Source organism: Nerophis lumbriciformis, linkage group LG16, assembly GCF_033978685.3.
Source record: "Nerophis lumbriciformis linkage group LG16, RoL_Nlum_v2.1, whole genome shotgun sequence".
Taxonomy (NCBI): Eukaryota; Metazoa; Chordata; class Actinopteri; order Syngnathiformes; family Syngnathidae; genus Nerophis; species Nerophis lumbriciformis.
The window spans coordinates 38,584,213-38,608,146 of record NC_084563.2 but is presented as its reverse complement, the minus strand read 5'-3'; the positions used below and the strand labels follow the sequence as shown (position 1 = coordinate 38,608,146).

Genomic DNA, 23,934 nt, shown 5'->3' with positions numbered 1-23,934 from the left:
TGTGTTGTGAAGCAGAGGTACGTTACACCTACAGTTATGATGCACTGGCACACTTCCATTATCATTTGTTTATTAGCGAGGGCGAACCGGAAGCGGCAAATCCGCATTTGTGAGAGGCTTCCACGAATAAGTAAACATATGGAAACAGCAGGCATTTTCCTTCGGCACTGACATAGCCCTTACACGTCGAGAACTGATGAGCAAAAATGACATTACACTCTTTAATTCAACTTGGTGGTTTTCTTTCTCCAAGATGTATATAAACATTCACCAAATGCAAAACATAATATGAGTTAATTTATTCACTTCACTACATTGTCGGACTCCAATTGCAGACTCAAGCAAAGATCTTCAGGTAAAACTTTACCATGTCTGGAGATATTCGCTAACGTCAATAATGAGAAAAACGTCACAAAGAGGGCAAATACCAAACAGCTCGTTTGCAGGGAATATAAAGTGATGCAAGATTGATTTATAAATATCTCCACCATGCCTCCATGGTTTGATTTCTAATTTTCGGGACTTATGCAGATCTGAAATACACGAAAACAAGTACCAATATGGAAGAAAAGTTGGTTTTACATAATTTAATAAAGTCAAAAATGTAGGTGCAGACATCCTGTTGTAAAACTAAAAGCCCCTTTCTCTTCTTAGAGGGCGTCAAGAACATCTCCAATCAGTTGACCATTGGCACTGAGATCTCAGCTGAGCATCCGGAGCTGCGGAGCGTGGCCCAGATTCAAGGCTGGTGGGACGGTGAGGTGGAGTTTAACTTCTCTCAAGTGTTCAGACCTGAAAAGCCCCCTGCCAGGATGGAGCTGGCCAAACTGCGCTACAAGGGGGGCACACAGCTCCTGCAGAAACATGATGGTGAGGTTGCTAGGTTGCTGTATTTGGATAGATTGTCTCCACAGTACACTGCAAAAACTGAAATCTAAGTAAGATTAAATATCTCAAATAAGGGTGATATTTGCTTATTTTCTGTCTGATAAGATAATTCTTCTCACTAAGCAGATTTTATGTTAGAGTGTTTGACTTGTTTTAAGGGTTTTGGTCCTAAAGTATCTCAGTAAGATATTGCAGCTTGTTGCTGAGATTTTATGACCTATATTGAGTAAAAAATGCTTGCAACTAGAATATCAACTGTTGCAAAGCTGTGTCATTAACACTCACAAGTATAAAACTACTTTTTTAAAGTTATAATTCCTTACTTCAAGCATGAAAAAAAAAATCATGATGCCGAGCGCATATCATTATGTCAAGATAATGGCACTAGCATTTGCTTCATTTAAGAATATTTTTCAACATATTGAGCAAAAAGGTCTCTTTTTTTTTTTTTTTTACCAAGAAAAGTAAACTTGTTATTAGTGAGAATATTCGTATTTTAAGGTATTTTTGGGTTCATTGAGGTTAGCTAATTTTACTTGTTTTGGAAAGTCTTGACAAGCCAAATTTTCTTGTTCTATTGGCAGATAATTTTGCTTAGTTCAAATTAAAAAAAACTAATTTTTGTTTTGTTTTTTCTTGTTTTTGAACACTGACTTTTTGCAGTGTAGCTGCAAACATACATACCATTATCATCTTGCAGCAACGACCATGTCTGTCCTGTATTGTCCAGGTACCATGACAGCAGAGGTGATGATTTCAATTCTAAGAGACAAGCCCAGCGGCATCTGCATGGACTCTGAAGGTTTCTGCACCACAGGCAGCATGGTCTCCATACTACCCAGAGATCCCAGCCTGCCCTGCATCCACTTCTTCACTGCTACCCCAGACCCTTCTAGGTTTGTCACTAACACACCAAAAATTGCTCTATTTCATAGACTGTACTTGAAGTCCACATAGGAACATTGCACAGAAGGTAAAGTGAAAAAAAGTTGCCATTGCATTGCATGGCACCATACATGCCAACCTTGAGACCTCCGATTTCGGGAGGTGGGCGGGGGCGTGGTTTGGGGGGCGTGGTTGGGGGCGTGGTTAAGAGGGGAGGAGTATATTTACAGCTAGAATTAACCAAGTCAAGTATTTCATATATATATATATATATAAGAAATACTTGACTTTCAGTGAATTCTAGCTATATATATATACATATACAAGAGAAATACTTGAATTTCAGTGTTCATTTATTTACACATATACACACACATAACACTCATTGTTGAGTTAAGGGTTGAAATGTCCATCCTTGTTCTATTCTCTGTCACTATTTTTCTAACCATGCTGAACACCCTCTCTGATGATGCATACTGCTTCGTCTCCTTGTTGTGTGCGCAGTTGTGCACTGCATTCTCTAAAAGCCGTAGATGTTATAGTCACATATGCATGTACAGTAGATGGCAGTATTGTCCTGTTTAAGAGTGTCACAACATTGCCTTTTACGGCAGACGAACTGCTTTACGGTAGACGAAAACATGACTGCTGTAGTTGTGTGTTGTTGCCACGCTGGGAGGACGTTAATGAAACTGCCTAACAATAAACCCACATAAGAAACCAAGAACTCGCCCTCGATCATTCTACAGTTATAACGTGATTGGGCAGGCACACTGTTTATATTGTGGGAAAGCGGACGTGAAAACAGGCTGTCGACACGTCACTCGGGTCCGCCTGAATTTCGGGAGATTTTCGGGAGAAAATTTGTCCCGGGAGGTTTTCGGGAGAGGCGCTGAATTTCGGGAGTCTCCCGGAAAATCTGGGAGGGTTGGCAAGTATGCATGGCACGCGTATGTTGACTTACATTGCTTCACAAATATATTGGACCAGCACCCAAAGATTCATGAAATGTACTGTTTTACAAAAAACAAAAAAATTGTTTTGTGAAATGCTTATTTCTTTCAAATTCTAGTTATTTACTTGAATTCTTGGAAAGAAAACAAAGCTTGTTAAAAGAAAATCTTGGTTATTTTCTGTGTAAAATGACCACGGTAGAACCTCAACTTGGTTAATAGGCTCTGGTTCTGATTATTTGGTTAATTGATTCTTAATTGGTTCTGTGAATTAGCTCTTAAGTCACAACACTCTCATCTCAAATCAATGTCGCCCATTGAAATAAATTAAAATTAATTTAATTTGTCCCCCCCCCCCCCCCCCAAAACATAGTACAAACAACTACAATAGTTGTATGAAGTAATGTAACAAATATTTGTACAGTATTTACCTTGGAGAGTGGACCTTCCAGCTGCTTCGCCATCAAACATACCATCAGCAGCTTCTCCATATTTTCATGAATAAATGCCCACCGTTTGGAAATTATTTTAACGTCCTTACTGACTCGTTCTGCTTCAGTATGGTGCAGACTAGTAGTAGAGATGTATACCTTGTACTAGGGTTGTCCCGATCTGATATTTGGATCGGATCGGCTGCCGATATTTGCCAAAAATTGCGTATCGGCAAGGCATGGGAAAATGCCGATCCAGATCCAGTTTTAAAAAAAACTCCGGTCCGTGTTTTTCAACGCACCGATTTAAATAATACATTCCACTTTTCTGCTGCTCCGTAATTTCCGTTCCGCATTTTCCAGCACACCTTCAACACATCCACACGTCTGTGGATTCTGACGCAGTTGCTTTTAGCTGCTGGCAGTACACGACAGGCTCTTCTCACTCTTTTCTGTGTCTCCCTCTCACAGACAGAAAGCGCACCTTCTTACACACGTCACATACTGTCACGACATACGTCACATACTGTCACGTCACACGTCACATACATATACGTCCTCCCCGAGCAGAGAGGTAGCAGCATGGCTAACGTTAGCTGTGATGCTAGCGCAGCCGTGCGAGCAACGCTCCCTCTAAGGCAGTGGTTCTCAACCTTTTTTCAGTGATGTTCCCCCTGTGAACATTTTTTTAATTCAAGTACCCCCTAATCAGAACAAAGCAATTTTGGTTGAAAAAAAGAGATAAAGAAGACTCTTACTATTATGTTGGATCCACTATGGACTGGACTCTCACAATATTATGTCAGACCCACTCGACATCCATTGCTTTCGGTCTCCCCTAGAGGGGGGGGGGGGGTTACCCACATATGCGGTCCTCTCCAAGGTTTCTCATAGTCATTCACATCGACGTCCCACTGGGGTGAGTTTTTCCTTGCCCGTATGTGGGCTTTGTACCGAGGATGTCGTTGTGGCTTGTGCAGCCCTTTGAGACACTTGTGATTTAGGGCTATATAAATAAAGATTGATTGATTGATTGAAGTAAAATACAGCACTATGTCATCAGTTTCTGATTTATTAAATTGTATAACAGTGTAAAATATTGCTCATTTGTTGTGGTCTTTCTTTAACTATTTGGGAAAAAAAGATATAAAAATAACTAAAAACTTGTTGAAAAATAAACAAGTGATTCAATTATAAATAAAAATGTCTACACATAGAAATAATCATCAACTTAAAGTGCCCTCTTTGGGGATTGTAATAGAGATCCATCTGGATTCATGAACTTAATTCCAAACATTTATTCACAAAAAAATAAATCTTTAACATCAATATTTATGGAACATGTCCACAAAAATCTAGCTGTCAACACTGAATTTTTTTTTGAGACATTTAAAAAAAATCTCTGCATGAAAGTTTAAAAGTAGCATATATTAATGCAGTATGAAGAACAATGTTTTAATCTAGACATGCAAGCCTTGAAAGAAAATTTTGAAAATCAAGACTACATTTCCTGCAAATGGGTGCATTTCTACCCTATATTTTAACTTTAGATTTATTCTCATATCAAACTCTTTTGGCTGTCTTTTTGACACTTACATCCGGCGCCCCCCTCCACACCCTGGATTATAAGTAATGTAAATAATTCAATGTGATTATCTTGTGTGATGACTGTATTATGATGATAGTATATATCTGATAGTATATATCTGTATCATGAATCAATTTAAGTGGACCCCGACTTAAACAAGTTGAAAAACTTATTGGGGTGTTACCATTTAGTGGTCAATTGTACGGAATATGTACTTCACTGTGCAACCTACTAATAAAAGTCTCAATCAATCAAAACACATAGAATCATCATACTGCTGTGATTATATGCATCAAGTGTTCATTCAAGGCTGAGGCAAAATATGGAGATATATATGGTGTATCGCAATATGGCCTTAAAATATCGCAATATTAAAAAAAGGCCATATCGCCCAGCCCTAGTTCAATGATGCCATTTCTGTTTGTCATGTATAATTTTGTCTATTTTGTGTTTATCCTTAAATAAACAGGTGAGTTTCTTGTTACCAACCATTGTGTATTATTCAAACTCCCCTAATTCAGCTGGCTAGTTGTTATCAAGAGTACTAAAAACCTTTTCAACATGATTCTGACAACTAAGTAGGCTAAATAACTTTAAACTTTAATACATGCTCGGATAGGCCAGTATCGGTATCGGTCAGTATCGGTATCGGATCGGAAATGCAAAAACAATATCGGTATCGGATCAGAAGTGCAAAAACCTGGATCGGGACATCCCTACCTTGTACTGGTATTTTTTGGTACGGGTTCATAATTGGGTTGGCCCAGGAAGACCGTTAAGATTCTGGACTAATGATACTGCTATCGGTATTTTTTTTAATTGAACTGAACATTGTCATTATGACACGCTTTTACATTCAGTTCAAGTGCCGCTGCTACGCACGTGTAGATGATAATCAGCTTGGAATGATCACACATAAAAAAGCAACACCACACAAAAGTTTGTAACACAATATTTCCTCCTAGTTCCCAAAGTCACGCACGCTAATAAGAGTTAGTGTCAGTTTGAAGTGAACGCCAACTCACAACCGCTCTTCCTCAACCCGACCGTCCTCAACGCGATCCAGTAATCCACAGGCCAATATTAATCCAGTCAAAAAAGTGAACATTTTAAATAGTCACTGGGTCTTTTTATTTATATAACCCACACACGACACAGAGACATATACTGTACCTTGGTGGCTGTCAACACTGACTTGTAGTCCGTCACTCAAACAGGTCCATGTGCAACATAAACATGAATTACAATTCTTATTGTTACAAAATGCACACCCACCTAACATGCTAATTATTTTGTATTGATTTATATTATATTTTTGATATGAAATATTATGTGAAAGGTCTGTGAATGAGCATGAATACCATACATTAATATTATTTTATTTTATTATTTATTATTTTATTACTACTATTTTAAATGTTATTAACACGAAAAGTGGTAAAAAAATGGATGGATGGATGGATGGATATTTAATAGGACTGGTAAGATTAGGGTCGGACGTCCCACTTACCAAAAAGGAAAATGGATGCGCAACACAAAACTCCTCCTTTCCGGTTTTGGGTTCCTGTTATGAAGCTTGCATAAGCCTATCCCATACAAACGTCTCCGCAGCAGTACCTTCTCATGGTACTCCCTGTTCTCACTGAACCTGCTGCGGGGGCGACCGAGTACCTGGCGGGATATTTGATCACGGGTAGATAGAGCTCCTTAGCCAATGCGAAGGCAGTCCATCTAGGAGAAGGAAAAGTCCGAATTTGTACCCCCAAAGACGGAGCGGAGCCCCAAAGGCGGACTCGTGTGTAGCGCAAACTGACTCCGGAAACTCCTACAGCCAACCTGGTGCCAAATATATTGCTCCGCATTCCTTTGGACAACATCAGCGAGGTTGAAAGGGGGGTCTTCATATACAAACCCCGTTTCCATATGAGTTGGGAAATTGTGTTAGATGTAAATATAAATGGAATACAATGATTTGCAAATCATTTTCAACCCATATTTAGTTGAATATGCTACAAAGACAACATATTTGATGTTCAAACTGATAAACATTTTTTCTTTTGCAAATAATCATTAACTTTAGAATTTGATGCCAGCAACATGTGACAAAGAAGTTGGGAAAGGTGGCAATAAATACTGATAAAGTTGAGGAATGCTCATCGAACACTTATTTGGAACGTCCCACAAAGTTGTGCAGGCTAATTGGGAACAGGTGGGTGCCATGATTGGGTATAAAAACAGCTTCCCAAAAAATGCTCAGTCTTTCACAAGAAAGGATGGGGCGAGGTACACCCCTTTGTCCACAACTGCGTGAGCAAATAGTCAAACAGTTTAAGAACAACGTTTCTCAAAGTGCAATTGCAAGAAATTTAGGGATTTCAACATCTATGGTCCATAATATCATCAAAATGTTCAGAGAAACTGGAGAAATCAGTCCACGTAAGCGGCATGGCCGGAAACCAACATTGAATGACTGTGACCTTCGATCCCTCAGACGGCACTGTATCAAAAACCGACATCAATCTCTAAAGGATATTACCGCATAGGCTCAGGAACACTTCAGAAAACCTCTGTCACTAAATACAGTTCGTCGCTACATCTGTAAGTGCAAGTTAAAGCTCTACTATGCAAAGCGAAAGCCATTTATCAACAACATCCAGAAACGCCGCAAAGTGGAAAAGTGTTCTGTGGTCTGACGAGTCCACATTTCAAATTGTTTTTGGAAATATTCGACATCGTGTCATGCTGACCAAAGGGGAAGCGAACCATCCAGACTGTTATCGACGCAAAGTTCAAAAGCCAGCATCTGTGATGGTATGGGGGTGCATTAGTGCCCAAGACATGGGTAACTTACACATATGTGAAGGCACCATTAATGCTGAAAGGTTTATACAGGTTTTGGAACAACATATGCTGCCATCTAAGCGCCGTCTTTTTCATGGACGCCCCTGCTTATTTCAGCAAGACAATGCCAAGCCACATTCAGCACGTGTAACAACAGTGTGGCTTCGTAAAAAAAAGAGTGCAGGTACTTTCCTGGCCCGCCTGCAGTCCAGACCTGTCTCCCATCAAAAATGTGTGGCGCATTATGAAGCGTAAAATACGACAGCGCAGACCCCGGACTGTTGAACGACTGAAGCTCTACATAAAACAAGAATGGGAAAGAATTCCACTTTCAAAGCTTCAACAATTGGTTTCCTCAGTTCCCAATCGTTTATTGAGTGTTGTTAAAAGAAAAGGTGATGTAACACAGTGGTGAACATGCCCTTTCCCAACTACTTCAGCACGTGTTGCAGCCATGAAATTCTAAGTTAATTATTATTTGCAAAAAAAAAATAAAGTTTATGAGTTTGAACATCAAATATCTTGTCTTTGTAGTGCATTCAATTGAATATGGGTTGAAAAGGATTTGCAAATCATTGTATTCCGTTTATGTTTACATCTAACACAATTTACCAACTGATATGGAAACAGGGTTTGTACTTCGCCCAGGCTTGCGCTCTGGAGAGGACACCTGGAGGGGACAGCGTGGCGAAGTTGGGGGGAGAGTGGCCGTGCCAGCAATCTGAGGGTTACTGGTTCAATCCCCACCTTGTACCATCCTAGTCACGTCCGTTGTGTCCTTGAGCAAGACACTTCACCCTTGCTCCTGATGGGTCCTGGTTAGCGCCTTGCATGGCAGCTCCCGCCATCAGTGTGTGAATGTGTGTGTGAATGGGTGAATATGGAAATAGTGTCAAAGCGCTTTGAGTTCCTTAAAAAGGTAGAAAAGCGCTATACAAGTACAACCCATTTCATTTACTCCAGTGCCACTGCCCCAGCAACAGAAACATGGGAGACATCAGTTATGAGTGATAAGTCTAGAGCAGGGGTGTCCAAACTTTTTGACTTAAAAAATGTGTCCGAAAGCCGACTTCTTGCAAAGTAACTATATGTATATTATATAATGGATATATAATTAATAATTACTATAATTGGTTATTAAGAGCATGTGAAAATTCGACCTCTACCTTGTTTTGTTTTTTGACAACATCCTTAAAGTTTTTTATGTAACGACGTGGTCGCATGGTTATGATGCGCGGATCGTTCTCCCAAGATGCAGCAGGAAACTCCAGAGGCAACGTGCAGGTGAGACAATGATTTATTCGCATGAATCATGCAGGAAATGCAGAAAAACAAAACAAGCGTGCCGATAGCACGGGAGGCAAAGCTAAGGAAGAGGCTAGCGTGGAAGCTTAGTATACAAACAGGAATCAAGGATAAAAAAATAGACGTCGTTAAGGAAGCCAGGCTGATTGTGGCGAAAAACAGGAATACATAGCTCTCTGATTAGTGCCCAGGAGCAGGTGAGCGTCCCGAACACTAATCAGAGGCAGGTGAAACTAATCTTAAGTCATGGCAACTAAAACACAAACCCAGGGGTGCTGAAAACAGAACTGAGGTAGTCAAACTAACAGAACAAAACATGATCTGGGCAACGGATCATAACATTTTAATCAATCAGAAATATCAAGCAGCTAAATGCGCCAAACATGGATACGTGTGGAGAGAGTGTTTTGCATTTTCCCATCATCCTTTGTAATTGATTTAAATGGGTGTAATTTAGATTTTTTTTTTTTTTATTCTGATTGGACGTTTTTTTTATGATATCCACAAAGTTCAATGAGCAGGATGTGTTATGGATATGTATGTTATACAATATTCCATCCATCCATTTTCTACCGCTTGTCCCTTATTGGGTCGCGGGGGGTGCTGGAGCCTATCTCAGCTACATTCGGGCGGAAGGCGGGGTACACCCTGGACAAGTCGCCACCTCATCGCAGGGCCAACACAGATAGACAGACAACATTCACACACTAGGGCCAATTTAGTGTTGCCAATCAACCTATCCCCAGGTGCATGTTTTGGCGGTGGGAGGAAGCCGGAGTACCCGGAGGGAACCGACGCAGTCATGGGGAGAACATGCAAACTCCACACAGGACTACTCAGGACCTTCGTATTGTGAGGCACATGCACTAACACCTGTGCCACCGTGCTGCCTGTTACATAATATTTTTGTTGAATATTTGTGCTGGTTTAATTTTTTTTCTGCACCATGACTAGGGAATGTTGTTTGAATTGGGTCATATATGTAAAATGCTGTGCACATGTTCACATTGATGTACAATTAATGGCTACTTACTTGAGTTACTTACGTTGACCTCCAGATGGCGACGAAATGGCAGCTATCAGGCCGCTAACTATTTCGTTCCGGCCAAATTGCCGTCTAGCGGGTTCAAATTGAAGAAGCTGGGGGGCCGTAGTTTGGACACCCCTGGTCTAGAGCGTAGTGGCGTGAGCTTGGATGACACAGGATGTCTGCAATGGGTGATTGGAGCTTAGGACAAAATCCGAGGAGCAGACTGTAATTCTTGCACCGGGCAAAACAAGAAAAAGAATAAAACCGCCATTGCTAAGACTGTCAACCTGGAATGTCAGGACCATGTGTCCAGGTCTTTCTGATGACCTACATAAGATCGACGACGCGAGAAAGACGGCAATCATCAGCCCTAAACTCAAAAGATGCAATATCGACATTGCAGCACTGCAACAAAAGCAGACTTCCATCAAACGGCAGCCTTAAAGAAAATGACTACACTTTGGTTTGGCAAGAGAAAGCCCCAGAGGAAAACCGTGTGTACGGTGTATATGTTGCAGTTAGTAACTCTCTACTGTCCTTTAAAGAACATCAAGGATGAATTCTATGAGGAGCTTGAGGCCGCCATCAGGAAATTTCCAGAAAACGAACATTTGTTCCTGCTTGGAGATTTTAACGCACAAATTTTCTCCGATCATATCACCTGGCCCTGCTGCATTGGACATTTTGGTGTCGGTAAACTCAACGAAAATGGTCAAAGGCTCCTTGAACTACTACTACTACTACAAATATGTTTATGCTGCAAAGCCCCACCACAGAATGTCTTAGCGACATCCCAGATCCTATCACTGGCACCAGTTGGATCTCAACATCACTCGAAGACCCTTGCTCATCACACACAGCTACCACAGCGCTGACTCTAACACGGATCACTCCCTAGTTGCCAGCAAGGTCCGTCTTCAACCAAAGAGGATCCATCGTTCAAAAAGGACTCCCACGCATCAACACAGAAAAGACCTCAGTTCCTGAACTACTTGAGCGCTTTGCAGACACCATCAAAGAGGCCCTCAGCGACTGCCCAACAAGCAGTGCTGCAGAGAGATGGGACAAAATCCGCTACGCCAAATACAACTCAGCTGTCGCAACCTTTGGAAGGCCATCCATCCATTTTTTACCGCTTCTCCCTTTTGGGGTTGCGGGGGGTGCTGGAGCCTATCTCAGCTGCATTCGATACACCCTGGACAAGTCGCCACCTCATCGCAGGGCCAACACAGATATACACACAACATTCACACTCACATTCACACACTAGGGCCAATTTAGTGTTGCCGATCAACCTATCCCCAGGTGCATGTCTTTGGAAGTGGGAGAAAGCCGGAGTACCCGGAGAGAACCCAGGCAGTCACGGGGAGAACATGCAAACCCCACACTGAAAGATCCCAAGCCCAGGATCGAACCCAGGACCTTCGTATTGTGAGGCACAAGCACCGTGCTGCCCTTTTGGAAAGCAAAAGCAGAAAAATCCTGATTGGTTTGAGCCTGGTATTGAGAAAATGTAACCATCTATCGCATCCAAAAAAACTGCCTTAGTCTACAAGCGTGAGCCATGTGAAAAAACACTCACAGCCCTCAGAACGGCCAGAAGTGATATCCTGAGTATTGTGAGACAGTGGGCCAAAAATTAGTAGCAAAATCTGTGTCACAGCATCCAGCTTTCTGCTGACTGCGGCAACATACGAGCCATGTACGAGGCAATAAAAAAGACCTTTGGCCCTAGCGCCATCAAGATTTCCCCGCTAAAATCCAACTCAGGTGAAATCATTACTGACCGCGCAAAACAGATGGAGAGATGGGCGAAACACTACCAAGAACTGTACTTTAGAGCCTCTATTTTCACCGACGAGGTGATAGAAAACACATGCTCCCTGCCCTTCATGGATGAGCTGGACGTCCCGCTCACTAATGAGGAGCTCAGCAAGGCCATTGACTCTTTTGAGGTCATCAAAGCCGGGAAGCAGTCAGGGCTCATCCACCACCTCCTTAAACTCTTTCTGCAGTGCTCGGAGGAAGGAGCGATTGCAACAATTATCGCGGCATATCCATCTTCAGCACATTGAAGAGACTACAGCATCCTGCTGAGCTTGTTTATCCCAAAGCGCAGTGTGGGTTCAGAGCAGAGAGATCCACAGTCGTTATGATCTTTCCCCTGAGACAGCTGCAAGAGAAGTGTCGTGAGCAGATACTCCCCCTGTACGTTGCCTTCATAGACTTCACCAAGGCGTTTCAACTGGTCAGCAAGCCAGGTCTGTTTACACTTCTGCGAAGAATTGGATCCCCCCACCCCCCAAGTGGTTGGGGATCATAAAACCGTTCCCCGAGGACATTCGATGGTTCTTCCTCAAATCCCTTCCGGATCAAGAGCAAAGTCAAGCAAGGCTGCATCCTTGCGCTGACTCTCTTCCGCATCCTGTTCTCTTTGCTGCTGCGATATGCTTTCAGACAATCTGAAGAAGGCGCGTACAAAACCCAAAACCAGTGAAGTTGGCACGTTGTGTAATTCGTAAATATGATTTGTAAATCCTTTTCAACTTATATTCAATTGAATACACTGCAAAGACAAGATATTTAATGTTCGAACTGAGAAATTGTATTTTTTTTGCAAATAATCATTAACTTAGAATTTAATGGCAGCAACACATTGCAAAAAAGTTGGTACAGGGGCATTTTTACCACTGTGTTACATGGCCTTTCCTTTTAACAACACTCAGTAAACGTTTGGGAACTGAGGAGACCAATTTTTGAAGCTTTCAGGTGGAATTCTTTCCCATTCTTGCTTGATGTACAGCTTATGTTGTTCAACATTCCAGTGTCTCTGTTGTGGTATTTCAGGCTTCATATTGCGCCACACATTTTCAATGGGAGTCAGGTCTGGACTACAGGCAGGCCAGTCTAGTACCCGCACTCTTTTACTATGAAGCCACGCTGTTGTAACACGTGGCTTGGCATTGTCTTACTGAAATAAGCAGGGGCGTCCATGATAACGTTGCTTGAATGGCAACATATGTTGCTCCAAAACCTGTATGTACCTTTCAGCATTAATGGTGCCTTCCCAGATGTGTAAGTTACCCATGCCTTGGGCACTAATACCCCCCCATACCATCACAGATGCTGACTTTGATGGTTCTTTTCCTCTTTGTTCCAGAGGACACAACGTCCACAGTTTCCAAAAACAATTTGAAATGTGGACTTGTCAGACCACAGAACACTTTTCCACTGGTGTTGTTGATAAATGGCTTTCGCTTTGCATGGTAGAGTTTTAACTTGCACTTACATATGCAGCAACCAACTGTAGTTACTGACAGTGGTTTTCTGAAGTGTTCCTGAGCCCATGTGGTGATATCCTTTACACACTGATGTCGTTTTTTGATGCAGTACCGCCTGAGGGATCGAAGGTCCGTAATATCATTGTTTACATGCAGTGATTTCTCCAGATTCTCTGAACCTTTTGATGATATTACGGACCGTAGATGGTGAAATCCCTAAATTCCTTGCAATAGCTCGTTGAGAAAAGTTGTTTTTAAACTGTTGGACAATTTGCTCATGCATTTGTTCACTAAGTGAACAAATTCTTGTTTGTGAATGACTGAGCATTTCCTGGAAGCTGCTTTTATACCCAATCATGGCACCCACCTGTTCCCAATTAGCCCGTTCACCTGTGGGATGTTCCAAATAAGTTTTTGATGAGCATTCCTCAACTTTCTCAGTCTTTTTTGCCACTTGTGCCAGCTTTTTTGAAACATGTCGCAGCCATCAAATTCCAAATGAGCTAATATTTGCAAAAAATAACAAAAGTTTTCCAGTTCGAACGTTAAGTATCTTGTATTTGCAGTGTATTCAATTAAATATAGGTTGAAAAGGATTTGCAAATCATTGTATTTCCAATTTACCCAACGTGCCAACTTCACTGGTTTTGGGTTTTCTACATTCACACCCGTAGCGATGGCAGCCTGTTTAATCTTGTACGCCTCTGAGCAGACAAAAGTGAGTAAAATCCTCATTCATGAGATGCTGTTTCCTGACGATGTCGCCCTGACAACACACACTGAGGCTAGCCTATAGGAGCTCATAAACTGTTTTAGTGACGCCTGCAAAGAGTTTGGTCTCACAATCAGCATAAAAAAGACCAACGTCTTCTGCCAAGACGCCAGCCCCACTCCTTGTATCTCCACTGGTGACAACACACGAGATGTGGTTGAGGAATCCACATACCTTGGTTCTACCATCATCAAATACCAGAATTGGTAAAACCGCAACAGCCATGGCCCGCCTATCAAAGAGAGTGTCAATCAATCAATCAATCAATGTTTATTTATATAGCCCTAAATCACAAGTGTCTCAAAGGGCTGCTGCACAAGCCACAACGACATCCTCGGTACAGAGCCCACATAAGGGCAAGGAAAAACTCACCCCAGTGGGACGTCGATGTGAATGACTATGAGAAACTTTGGAGAGGACCGCATATGTGGGTAACCCCCCCCCCCCCCCCCCCCCTCTAGGGGAGACCGAATGCAATGGATGTCGAGTGGGTCTGACATAATATTGTGAGACTCCAGTCCAAAGAGTGTGGGGCAACTCCATGCTCACGACCAACACAAAGATCTGAATTTATCAAGCCTGTATGCAAAGCACTCTGTGGTATGGTAGTGAGAGCTGGACAGGAACGCAGGCTCAACACCTTCCATCTTTGCTGCCTTAGGGGGATCCTATGCATTTCATGGTAAGACCAAATTTCAAACAAAGAGGTCCTAGTACGGGCAGGAACCTTCAGCATGTTCACCCTGCTTGCCAAGAGACGTCTGCGCTGCCATGTCAACCGCATGCAAGATGGCAGAATCCCCAAAGACTTATTGTATGGGGAACTCGCCACTGGCTCCCAACCCACAGGAGGGCCCGTAGTCCGCTATAAAGATATGTGCAAGCGCAATCTCAAAGCAGGCGACACAATGCAGTGGCAGGAGACCGCAAAGCCTGGCAACTTGCCACTAGATCAGCCATCCAGACGGCAGAGCAGAAGAAAGACGAGCAGTGGGAGGAAAGGAGAAACAGCAGACGCAAGAGAGCAGATACCACGCTTCCAGGTTGACACCGTCTTCACATGCAGTACATGCAACAGGACCTGTCGCTCCAGGATTGGGCTCTATAGCCACAGCCGGCGCTGCAATTCCACCATTGATTGACTCCAAGGCGCAAACTCTACTGTCTCCCGAGACAGAAGGATGCCAGAGGAGAGAGAGTTTTTTAATTCAATGAATATCATCCCCTTTTTCAATCCCATCAGTGCAGCACTGTCCTTCACACTCACTTTTTTTCCTTCCCATGCTTGGAAAAACAAAGTTATGTCCATTTCTAGCTATATAAGCTAATGCTAACGAGGCTTGCTATCTATTAGCTAATGATAGCTCGCAGAGCTGCCAAGCCTCACGCTTTAAGCGTGAGAGCCACGCAATTTAACCTATTCTCACCTGACATTTCTCACACTTATAGAGTAGAGAATGGATAAATAAATCTATTTTTTCATAATAATAAACTTTTTTCACATGCAAATGTAAATGTTTTATCACCCTTCGTCATCACCTTCATCACTTCAAATAGAATCAAACCTTTCGTTCACGTTAATGAGCCGGTCAATAGATCTTCTTTGTTTGTGCATATCACGACCCTTTAGTCTTTTGATCATCATTTGATACCTTAACATTTACCATCCATCCATCCATTTTCTACCGCTTATTCCCTTTGGGGTCGCGGGGGGCGCTGGAGCCTATCTCAGCTACAATCGGCCGGAAGGCGGTGTACACCCTGGACAAGTCGCCACCTCATCGCAGGGCCAACACAGATAGACAGACAACATTCACACTCACATTCACACACTAGGGCCAATTTAGTGTTGCCAATCATATCCCCATTTACCAATGTAGAACAAATACAACTAAACTAAGAATACAAATAAGAACATTAATTTACAGTTCAAATCCTGATTTGCATTTTTTTAACTCACTTTTCATGTCTCTCATTACGTTATTCATGCCTCCTACAGCGTCCATTGTAACCAATTATGCAAATGAGGCATTGATGTCATCTATAAACTTCTAGCAACTTTTATGACAGTATAGCTGTACTTTCTTGACTGAGGAGTCTGCAACTCTGGGAGATTAGGAGAGATCAGAAGAGCTTTAGGAAAGTGAGGACAGAGATACAAATTGAGAACACGATGCAGAGGATGAGACAGAAGAGCCAGGAGAGAAAACAGTGGAAATTATTTTAATTTCTCATTTTTGGTTATATAAGATTAGCATTATCAGGCCACGGTGCAGGGAGAGCTGCTTGAAGTGAGGACATCAGTCTTAAGGTATAAATCGACGTTAGAACAGGCCAAATTGGCCAATTTTTTGAACGTGTGGTGGAATGTCCGAATCTTAAACAGCAACAAAAGTGAATTTAGTACAAAAGTTTTATTTACCCATAATCAAATGGTACAAGGTTGGATTGAATTGCCATGCAAACAGACAAAGTCTCCAGAGACATTGGATGAATCGAGAATCATGCGAATCACACATAGACTTGGTCTACTTGGTTATTTATCTGTCTCCCTGGTGGGTTTAGTTGTTTTGGACCTGTTTATTCTGCAACTTCCTTGAATCCCTCAAAACATTTTGTACAATGGTCAGGCCGACCATACGTTTAACTCTAACCCACATATGCTCCTCCAATGGTACAGAATGGAAAAAAGAGAAACGAGCAGACATTCCACTACTGTCGTGTCCTCCTTAATGCTTTTCGACCTCGCTCTCTTTCCGGACTTTGACAGACACAAAATACGGTACAAAGGTCAGAAATTCCACCACAAACGCATCATGCAACTAAAGTCTCAGTCTGGTCATTTTCTAAAAAAGGTAGCCCTGATAGGTAGTAAGGCTGAATGTTTTAATTTGTCAAGCGCTGTGCACTGCATTGGTTGAAGGTGGTTTTAAATTACGTTTCGGTATTTGAAACCAGGATATCCATTGCCACATGAATTTGTCTATGCATTAAATTGTGCACAAGACACAACACATAAACATTATAAAATATTGTTTTATATTTCTATATTTTCCCCCTAATGCTTGAGACGCCCTGAGTGAATGCTGCCCTGGGCAATTGCCCATGTGGTTTGTATAAAAAAAACTCCACTGGTTGTTTTTTAAATAGTAAATTAATGTATATTTTATACTCAACTTGAAAATTTCACCTCTGTTTACCTTGCTGTAAAAAATCAACAAGCAAATAACTTTGTTCAACTTCATGTAATAAACACATGTTTATGTATCTATTTTCTACCACTTTTCCCTCGCGGGGGTGGCTGGAGCCTATCCCAGCTGCATTTGGTGACTTTTCTATTTTCCTTTGCTCCAACAGGTCTATATTCAAGCCTTACATCTTTTCTGATGATTACATCCCAGTGCTCAGGGTGGTCTCCCCGGAGTTTGGCCCTGACGATCCTGTAAAGAAGGAACCACGTTTTCAGGGCCAAGTGGACCGCAGACATGACCTGTATAAAGCCCACCAGGAGGCACTCTACACCATGAAGAGCGATCCGGTAGGTTGATTGAGATGGTTGAAAAGCACTGCAATGGACAGAATGAGAAATACAAAATACAACTTAAAGTATAGAATACAATATCATAAAGCCCCACTATTAGCAGTTACGTTTTGAGAGCACTCACGAATAGCTTATAAACGGGAGTAAATGACAATTTTAGTCTTATACCTACAAAATTTGCTAATATTCTGACATTGTAACATTCAACATGCTAATAATGTATATATAGATTAATATGTATATGTATGTACGAACAGTATGTATGTCCAGTACAGGCCAAAAATTTAGACACACCTTCTCATTCAATGCATTTTCTTTATTCTCATGACTATTTACATTGTAGATTGTCACTGAAGGCATCCAAACTATGAATGAACACATGTGGAGTTATGTACTTAACAAAAAAAGGTTAAATACCGGTAACTGAAAAAAAAAATGATATTCTAGTTTCTTCAAAATAGCCACCCTTTGCTCCGATTACTATTTTGCACACTCTTCGCATTCTTTCAATGAGCTTCAAGCACACCTGTGAAGTGAAAACCATTTCAGGTGACAACCTCTTGAAGGTCACGGCCACTCTCCCAACCGGGCCACGCCGAATATGTGTGTATATATATTGTGGAGTGTCGCTATGGGGCCGGGCTGACCAGCGTCCTATCGGGTTCAGCCCAGCAGACATGTGGCCCTAGGCAGAGTGGTTGAGGGGCGGTACCTACCTGCAGTCCTCCTCAATCAGCTTGAGATGATGACAGCTGTGTCTAATCACCAATGGAGGACACCTGGGTTCTGATCAGCCTGGGCCATCAATGCAGCAGCTTGAACCTGAGCTCACTCTACCTCTGCATGGGACGCTGTTGGGCGGTGTACACTCCACTTTCTTTCTAACAAAATGCTTGATGTATATATTGCATGGACTCATTGATGCTTTGTCTGTTGTCAGGCAACCAGTGTTGGACAAAAACTAGTGCAATGAAAGGAATGATAAACAGTACCCCAACCGGGGACTACATTTATTCCCCCTCCCCCGCGTTTGTTAAATAAACCCCTTTTTCTTGAGAACAGAAGCCTTCTCAGCGTCTTGGTGTTTGGCAGTCCCCACAAGTGGTGGAGAATGCAGGCATAGCTGATCAACGCCTAGCAACATAGAGCAAGCCCTGACTGCTCTACTACAAACACAGGCCGACCTACAAGCGGCTGTGAAAGAACTTTGCAAGAAAGTGGAAAAGGACGCTACGCCAACACGCACACCAAGGGAAGTGCTAACAAAGCTGACCCAAGAGGATGAAGTTGAAGCCTATATTGCCCGGGACTTTGCCAAACTGTTAGCAGCCATTCTTGCCTGATACGGCTACAGCCTGCCTGGCCGTGCCCAACATTACCATACCTGGCAGTATGACCCAGCCCAGCCACCTCGACCACAGGTCACCTCCCTACATCTGCAGACACCAAAAGGTGAGACCACAGTCCACGCTGGTGTGATCCCGAACCTCCCTGTTCCACTGCTAATTGGAACCGATTGCGCCCTATTTGAGAGATACTGGGCAGCAGGAGTCAGCAAGAGGAGGCCCCGGCGCCAGGGACATGGCCGTCGTAGAGGGCAACTGCCAGTGTATCCAGCCTTTCACGCAGGCAGCGACGCACCTCGTCGTGAGACCAGTAGTGGAACTTCCAGCGAGGATGAGAGGGAGGTTGTGAGATAACCGGAGGCCCGGACCAGCCAGGAGAGTGAAGAATTATCGTAATTTCCCCAGCTGGACAATGGATAGTGCCGCTACACCAGGGGAGTTTGCCACTGCCCAATGGAGGGATCCAAATCTCGAACATGCCAGGACCTGAACAGTTTTTTCTCCTCGGCCATCAGGCACATGAACAATAACAAGATCTGATAGCTCAGTTACAGCTCATGTTATTCTATTCTGTGTTATATGTGTTTTATGTTGCACGATTGCACCAAGTAAAAATCCTAGTTTGTGAACCCATTCTCAAACAATGGCAATAAAAACTATTCTGATTCTGATTCTGATTCTGAATGTGTCCGTCATCGACGACAAGCCTTGTGAGGGGGTGGGTAACCTGACTTCGCCTCATTTCACTGTAAAAAAGTGGTTATTATATCGAGTGGTCACAGCTAAAGGGGGGGAAGAAATTGAACAATTGTTGGTGCATAAAGACTTTGTGTCCCAAGTTCTCTTTTTAGCTCATACTCACCAGATGGGGGCACATCTGGCAGTCCAAAAAACATGCTGGGGAGATTTTACTGGCCACGGGTGAAGAGGGCTATGGAGGACTTCTGTCGAACCTGTCCAGAGTGTCAGAAGGTTGCACCTTCTCCCACTGTCCGTAACCCTCTCATTCTCCTGCCTATCATTGAGGTCCCATTCTCCCGGGTGACACTGGATGTGGTCGGGCCTCTTCCCAAGTCAGCCCGAGACCATTGGTACATACTGGTGACTACGCCACTCGCTTCCCCGAAGCCATTCCCCTTCGCTCAAAGAAATATTGACGGACCAGGGCACATACTTCATGTCTAAAGTCGTCAAAGCCTTGTATACAAGGCTGAAAGTGAAGCAGCTACAGACCTCAGTATACCATGCCCAGACAGACGAACTGGTGGAAAGGTTCAACGCGACCTTGAAAAAGATGCTGAGAAAGGTGATTGACATAAATGGAAAGAATTGGGACCAGCTCATCCCCTACGTGCTCTTTGCTGTGAGAGAAGTTCCCCAGGCATCCACCAGCTTCTCCCCATTTGAGCTCCTTTAAGGGTGGCGCCCCCGAGGCCTTCTCGACCTGGCAAAGGAAGCCTGGGAGAGCCAGCCTTCACCCCACAGCTCGATAGTAGACCACGTCGAGCAGATGCAGGAGAGGATGAGGAAGGTGGGGCTTCTGCTGCGACAACACATGGAGAAGGCTCAGGCCGAGCAGGCTCGCACCTACAATCGAGGAACAGATTCGGGAGCTCCAACCAGGTGAGAAGGTCCTGGTGTTGATTCCTACACATAAGTGTAAGTTCCTGGCCAAGTGGCAGGGGCCGTATGAGGTTGTGGAGAAGATGGGGCCTGTCAATTACAAGGTGAGACGGCCAGGCCGGCGAAAAGGCGATCAGATATATCATATAAATCTGCTGAAGAGATGGCATGCTTTGGAAACAAACCCTCTTCCTGCCCTGTTAACGACCCTCTCTCCACAGACAGAACCACCAGTAGGCATAGGCACTGAACTGTCTCCCACACAGGCACAAGACTTAAAGGAGCTTATAGGTCGAAGCAGAGACATTTTTCAGAGCTGCTTGGCTGCACCCATGTGATCGCTCACGACATCGACACCAAGCCAGGTGTGGTAATCAGGCAGAGACCATATCACATAGCTGAGGCCCGTCGAAAGGCGGTACAGGAGGAAGTGAGGAAAATGTTGGAGCTCGGGGTCATTGAAGAGTCCCATAGCCCCTGGTCGAGCCCCATCCTTATCGTCCGAAAACCAGATGGCACTCTTAGATTTTGCAACGATTTCATGAAACTAAACGAGATCTCCCTGTTCGACGCCTACCCGATGCCAAGAGTAGATGAGCTGATCGAACGACTAGGCCCGGCACGCTTCATCAGCACACTCGATCTCACAAAGGAATATTGGCAGGTTCCCCTGACACCAAGAGCCCGTTCGAAGACGGCCTTCTCCACCCCTGACGGGCTGTTTCAGTATACGGTCCTGCCATTTGGGGTCCACGGCACACTAGCCACATTTCAAAGGATGATAGACCGCATCCTCCGACCCTTCCGTCAATACGCCGCGGCCTATTTGGATGACATAATCATCCACTGTAGCTCATGGGAGCTCCATCTACGCCATCTGGAGGCAGTTGTGGGAGCACTCCAAAAAGCGGGGCTGACAGCAATTCCCAAGAAGTGCAGGTTGGGGCTCCAGGAGACGGACTACCTGGGATATACCATAGGACGGGGGTGCGCCAAACCACAAATGAGAAAGGTGGAGAGGGTCCAGAATTAGCCCCGACCCAGCACGAGGAAGCGGGGGAAATCCTTCCTCGGTTTAGTGTCCTATTATCAAAAGTTTATAAATATCTTTGCTACTGTGGCAGCCCCCTCGTATGACCTGACAAGCAGCCGCCTGCCCCAGCACGTGAGGGGGATGAAGGAGGCAGAGGAAGCCTTCCAGGCTATCCGACAGGCCCTGTGTGAAGAGCCAGTACTTGTGTCCCCTGACTTCACCAGACCATTTCTCCTTCAGACAGATGCCTCAGGTACTGGAATCGGGGCGGTCCTGGCCCAAGTGATTGACGGGGATGAGCATCCAGTGAGGTATATCAGTCGGAAACTACAGAAACATGAGCCCAACTACTCAGCCGTGGAAAAGGAGTGCCTCGCAATCAATTGGGCCATTCATCACCTCTGGTACTATCTCTGGGGCCGGGTGTTTCTGTTGGTGACCGACCATGCCCCCCCTAAAATGGATGGCCATGAACAAGGACAAGAATGCCAGGGTCACCAGATGGTTTATTGAACAGCAAAATTACAAGTTCACAGTGGAACATCGACCAGGCAAGGCGATCCAAAATGCAGATGCCCTGTCCAGGATGTATGAAGAGGAAATTTAAGCCACTGAGCCAAGCAGGGAGCTTAGGAGGGGAAATGTGGAGTGTCGCTATGGGGCCGGGCTGACTAGCATCCTACCGGAGGTAAGAGGTGTGCCCAGGTTCAGCCCAGCAGACATGTGGCCCTAGGCAGAGTGGTTGAGGGGCGGTACCTACCTGCAGTCCCCCTCAATTAGTTCAAGATGATGACAGCTGTGTCTAATCACCAATGGAGGACACCTGGGTTCTGATCAGCCTGGGCCATCAATGCAGCAGCTTGAACCTGAGCTCACTCTACCTCTGCATGGGACGCTGTCGGGCGGTAAGACGCACACTCCACTTTCTTTCTAACAAAATGCTTGATGTATATATTGCATAGACTCATTGATGTCTGTTGTCAGGCAGCCAGTGTTGGACAAAAACTAGTGCGATGAAAGGAATGATGAACAGTACCCCAACCGGGAGGATGATTACATTTACTACTACATTTATTCCCTCTCTCCCGCGTTTGTTAAATAAACCCTTTTTTCTTGAGAACAGAAGCCTTCTCAGCGTCTTGGTGTTTGGCAGTCCCTACAATATATAGAATAGAATAGAATAGAATAGAAAGTACTTTATAAATTCCTTGGGGTAATTCAGCACCACAGTTCGCTCACAATAGACAATAATATATATATATATATATATATATATATATATATATATATATATATATATATATATATATATATATATATATGAAACATATTTGCTGAAATAAATATGGTTATGGTATTAGTTTATTTTGAACATGCATACATTTTAGACATAATAAATACAATTTGTACATGAATAAATACTGTTTATGAAATTTGTTAAATCGTCATGTACGGAATAAAGTGTACAGCATGCATTTAGCATACAATAAAATGATCAATTGGAATTTGATTTAATTGCCTTTTTAATTCCTTCAACTGTAATTGGAATTGCAATTATACTTCCTCTTTGCAATATCAATTCAAATTCATGGGATTTCATTGGAATTTTAAAATGTGAAATTCACTTCATTACATTTCAAAGAAATTCCAAATAACAAGAAGAATTTGCCATATTTAACAAATGTCTTGTCCTAAATACTAAAAATAATTTACAAACACAAGAATTTAACCCAAATTCCCTCAATATTGGAGCATTTTCCCACCATTTTCTGTAATTTGTTTCTTCATTAACAAAATTGGTTAAAAGGCTAGCATGATAATACTTAGGATGGGAACACTTAAATCCGGATCACTGTCTGGATTCAGAATTTTTTACTACTGGCAGGTAGACGGGAGAAAGTCAGCGCTGTCTGAGTGCTTTTATGTTAAGCTATGGTCAACTATACATGTATTTCTTGAAACGACTTTGTCATGTTATTATTGCACAACTAAAAATGTTGTTTTTACAATTTCATTTGTTTCCATTTTGTTTCCAGGACAAGGGCTTAGCTGTATATGAGCTTCTGAGGGACCTGGAGTCGCAGTGTCTAATCGAGATCTCAGACATGTTGAATGGTGACATACCAGCTGAAGACTTGGGAAGCTTGTTTTTTGATTGTGTGGACGCAGAGATCAAGTTGTACCAATGAGGAGGTGGGAGAACGTCTAACAAAAGTTTTCATACCTTGGACACATTTTAATTATTCTTTTTTTAAATTAAGGTTAGATAGTCCCTTCTTTCTGGGAATGACACACGCAAGTCTGTTGTTACAAACTGTTGGAATTTTGCCATTTTCAGTGACAAAATACAACGGTACCTCGTTTTGTGCATGCCCTACTTTTTATCTGATACGCTTTTTTAACAAAAACTGTAGGCA

At 43.1% G+C, this 23,934-nt stretch overlaps 1 protein-coding gene across 1 annotated transcript in view; it reads left to right on the top strand.

The window, feature by feature from the left end:
* scrn2 (secernin 2) overlaps positions 1-23,934 on the top strand; it is a 55,071-nt gene that overhangs the window by 27,677 nt on the left and 3,460 nt on the right. The window contains exons 5-8 of the mRNA XM_061977135.1: positions 655-870; positions 1,619-1,784; positions 17,332-17,512; positions 23,554-23,710. Of these exons, the coding sequence (XP_061833119.1) occupies positions 655-870; positions 1,619-1,784; positions 17,332-17,512; positions 23,554-23,706 (716 nt within the window). The 3' untranslated portion in view covers positions 23,707-23,710. The remainder of the gene's footprint in view (positions 1-654; positions 871-1,618; positions 1,785-17,331; positions 17,513-23,553; positions 23,711-23,934) is intronic.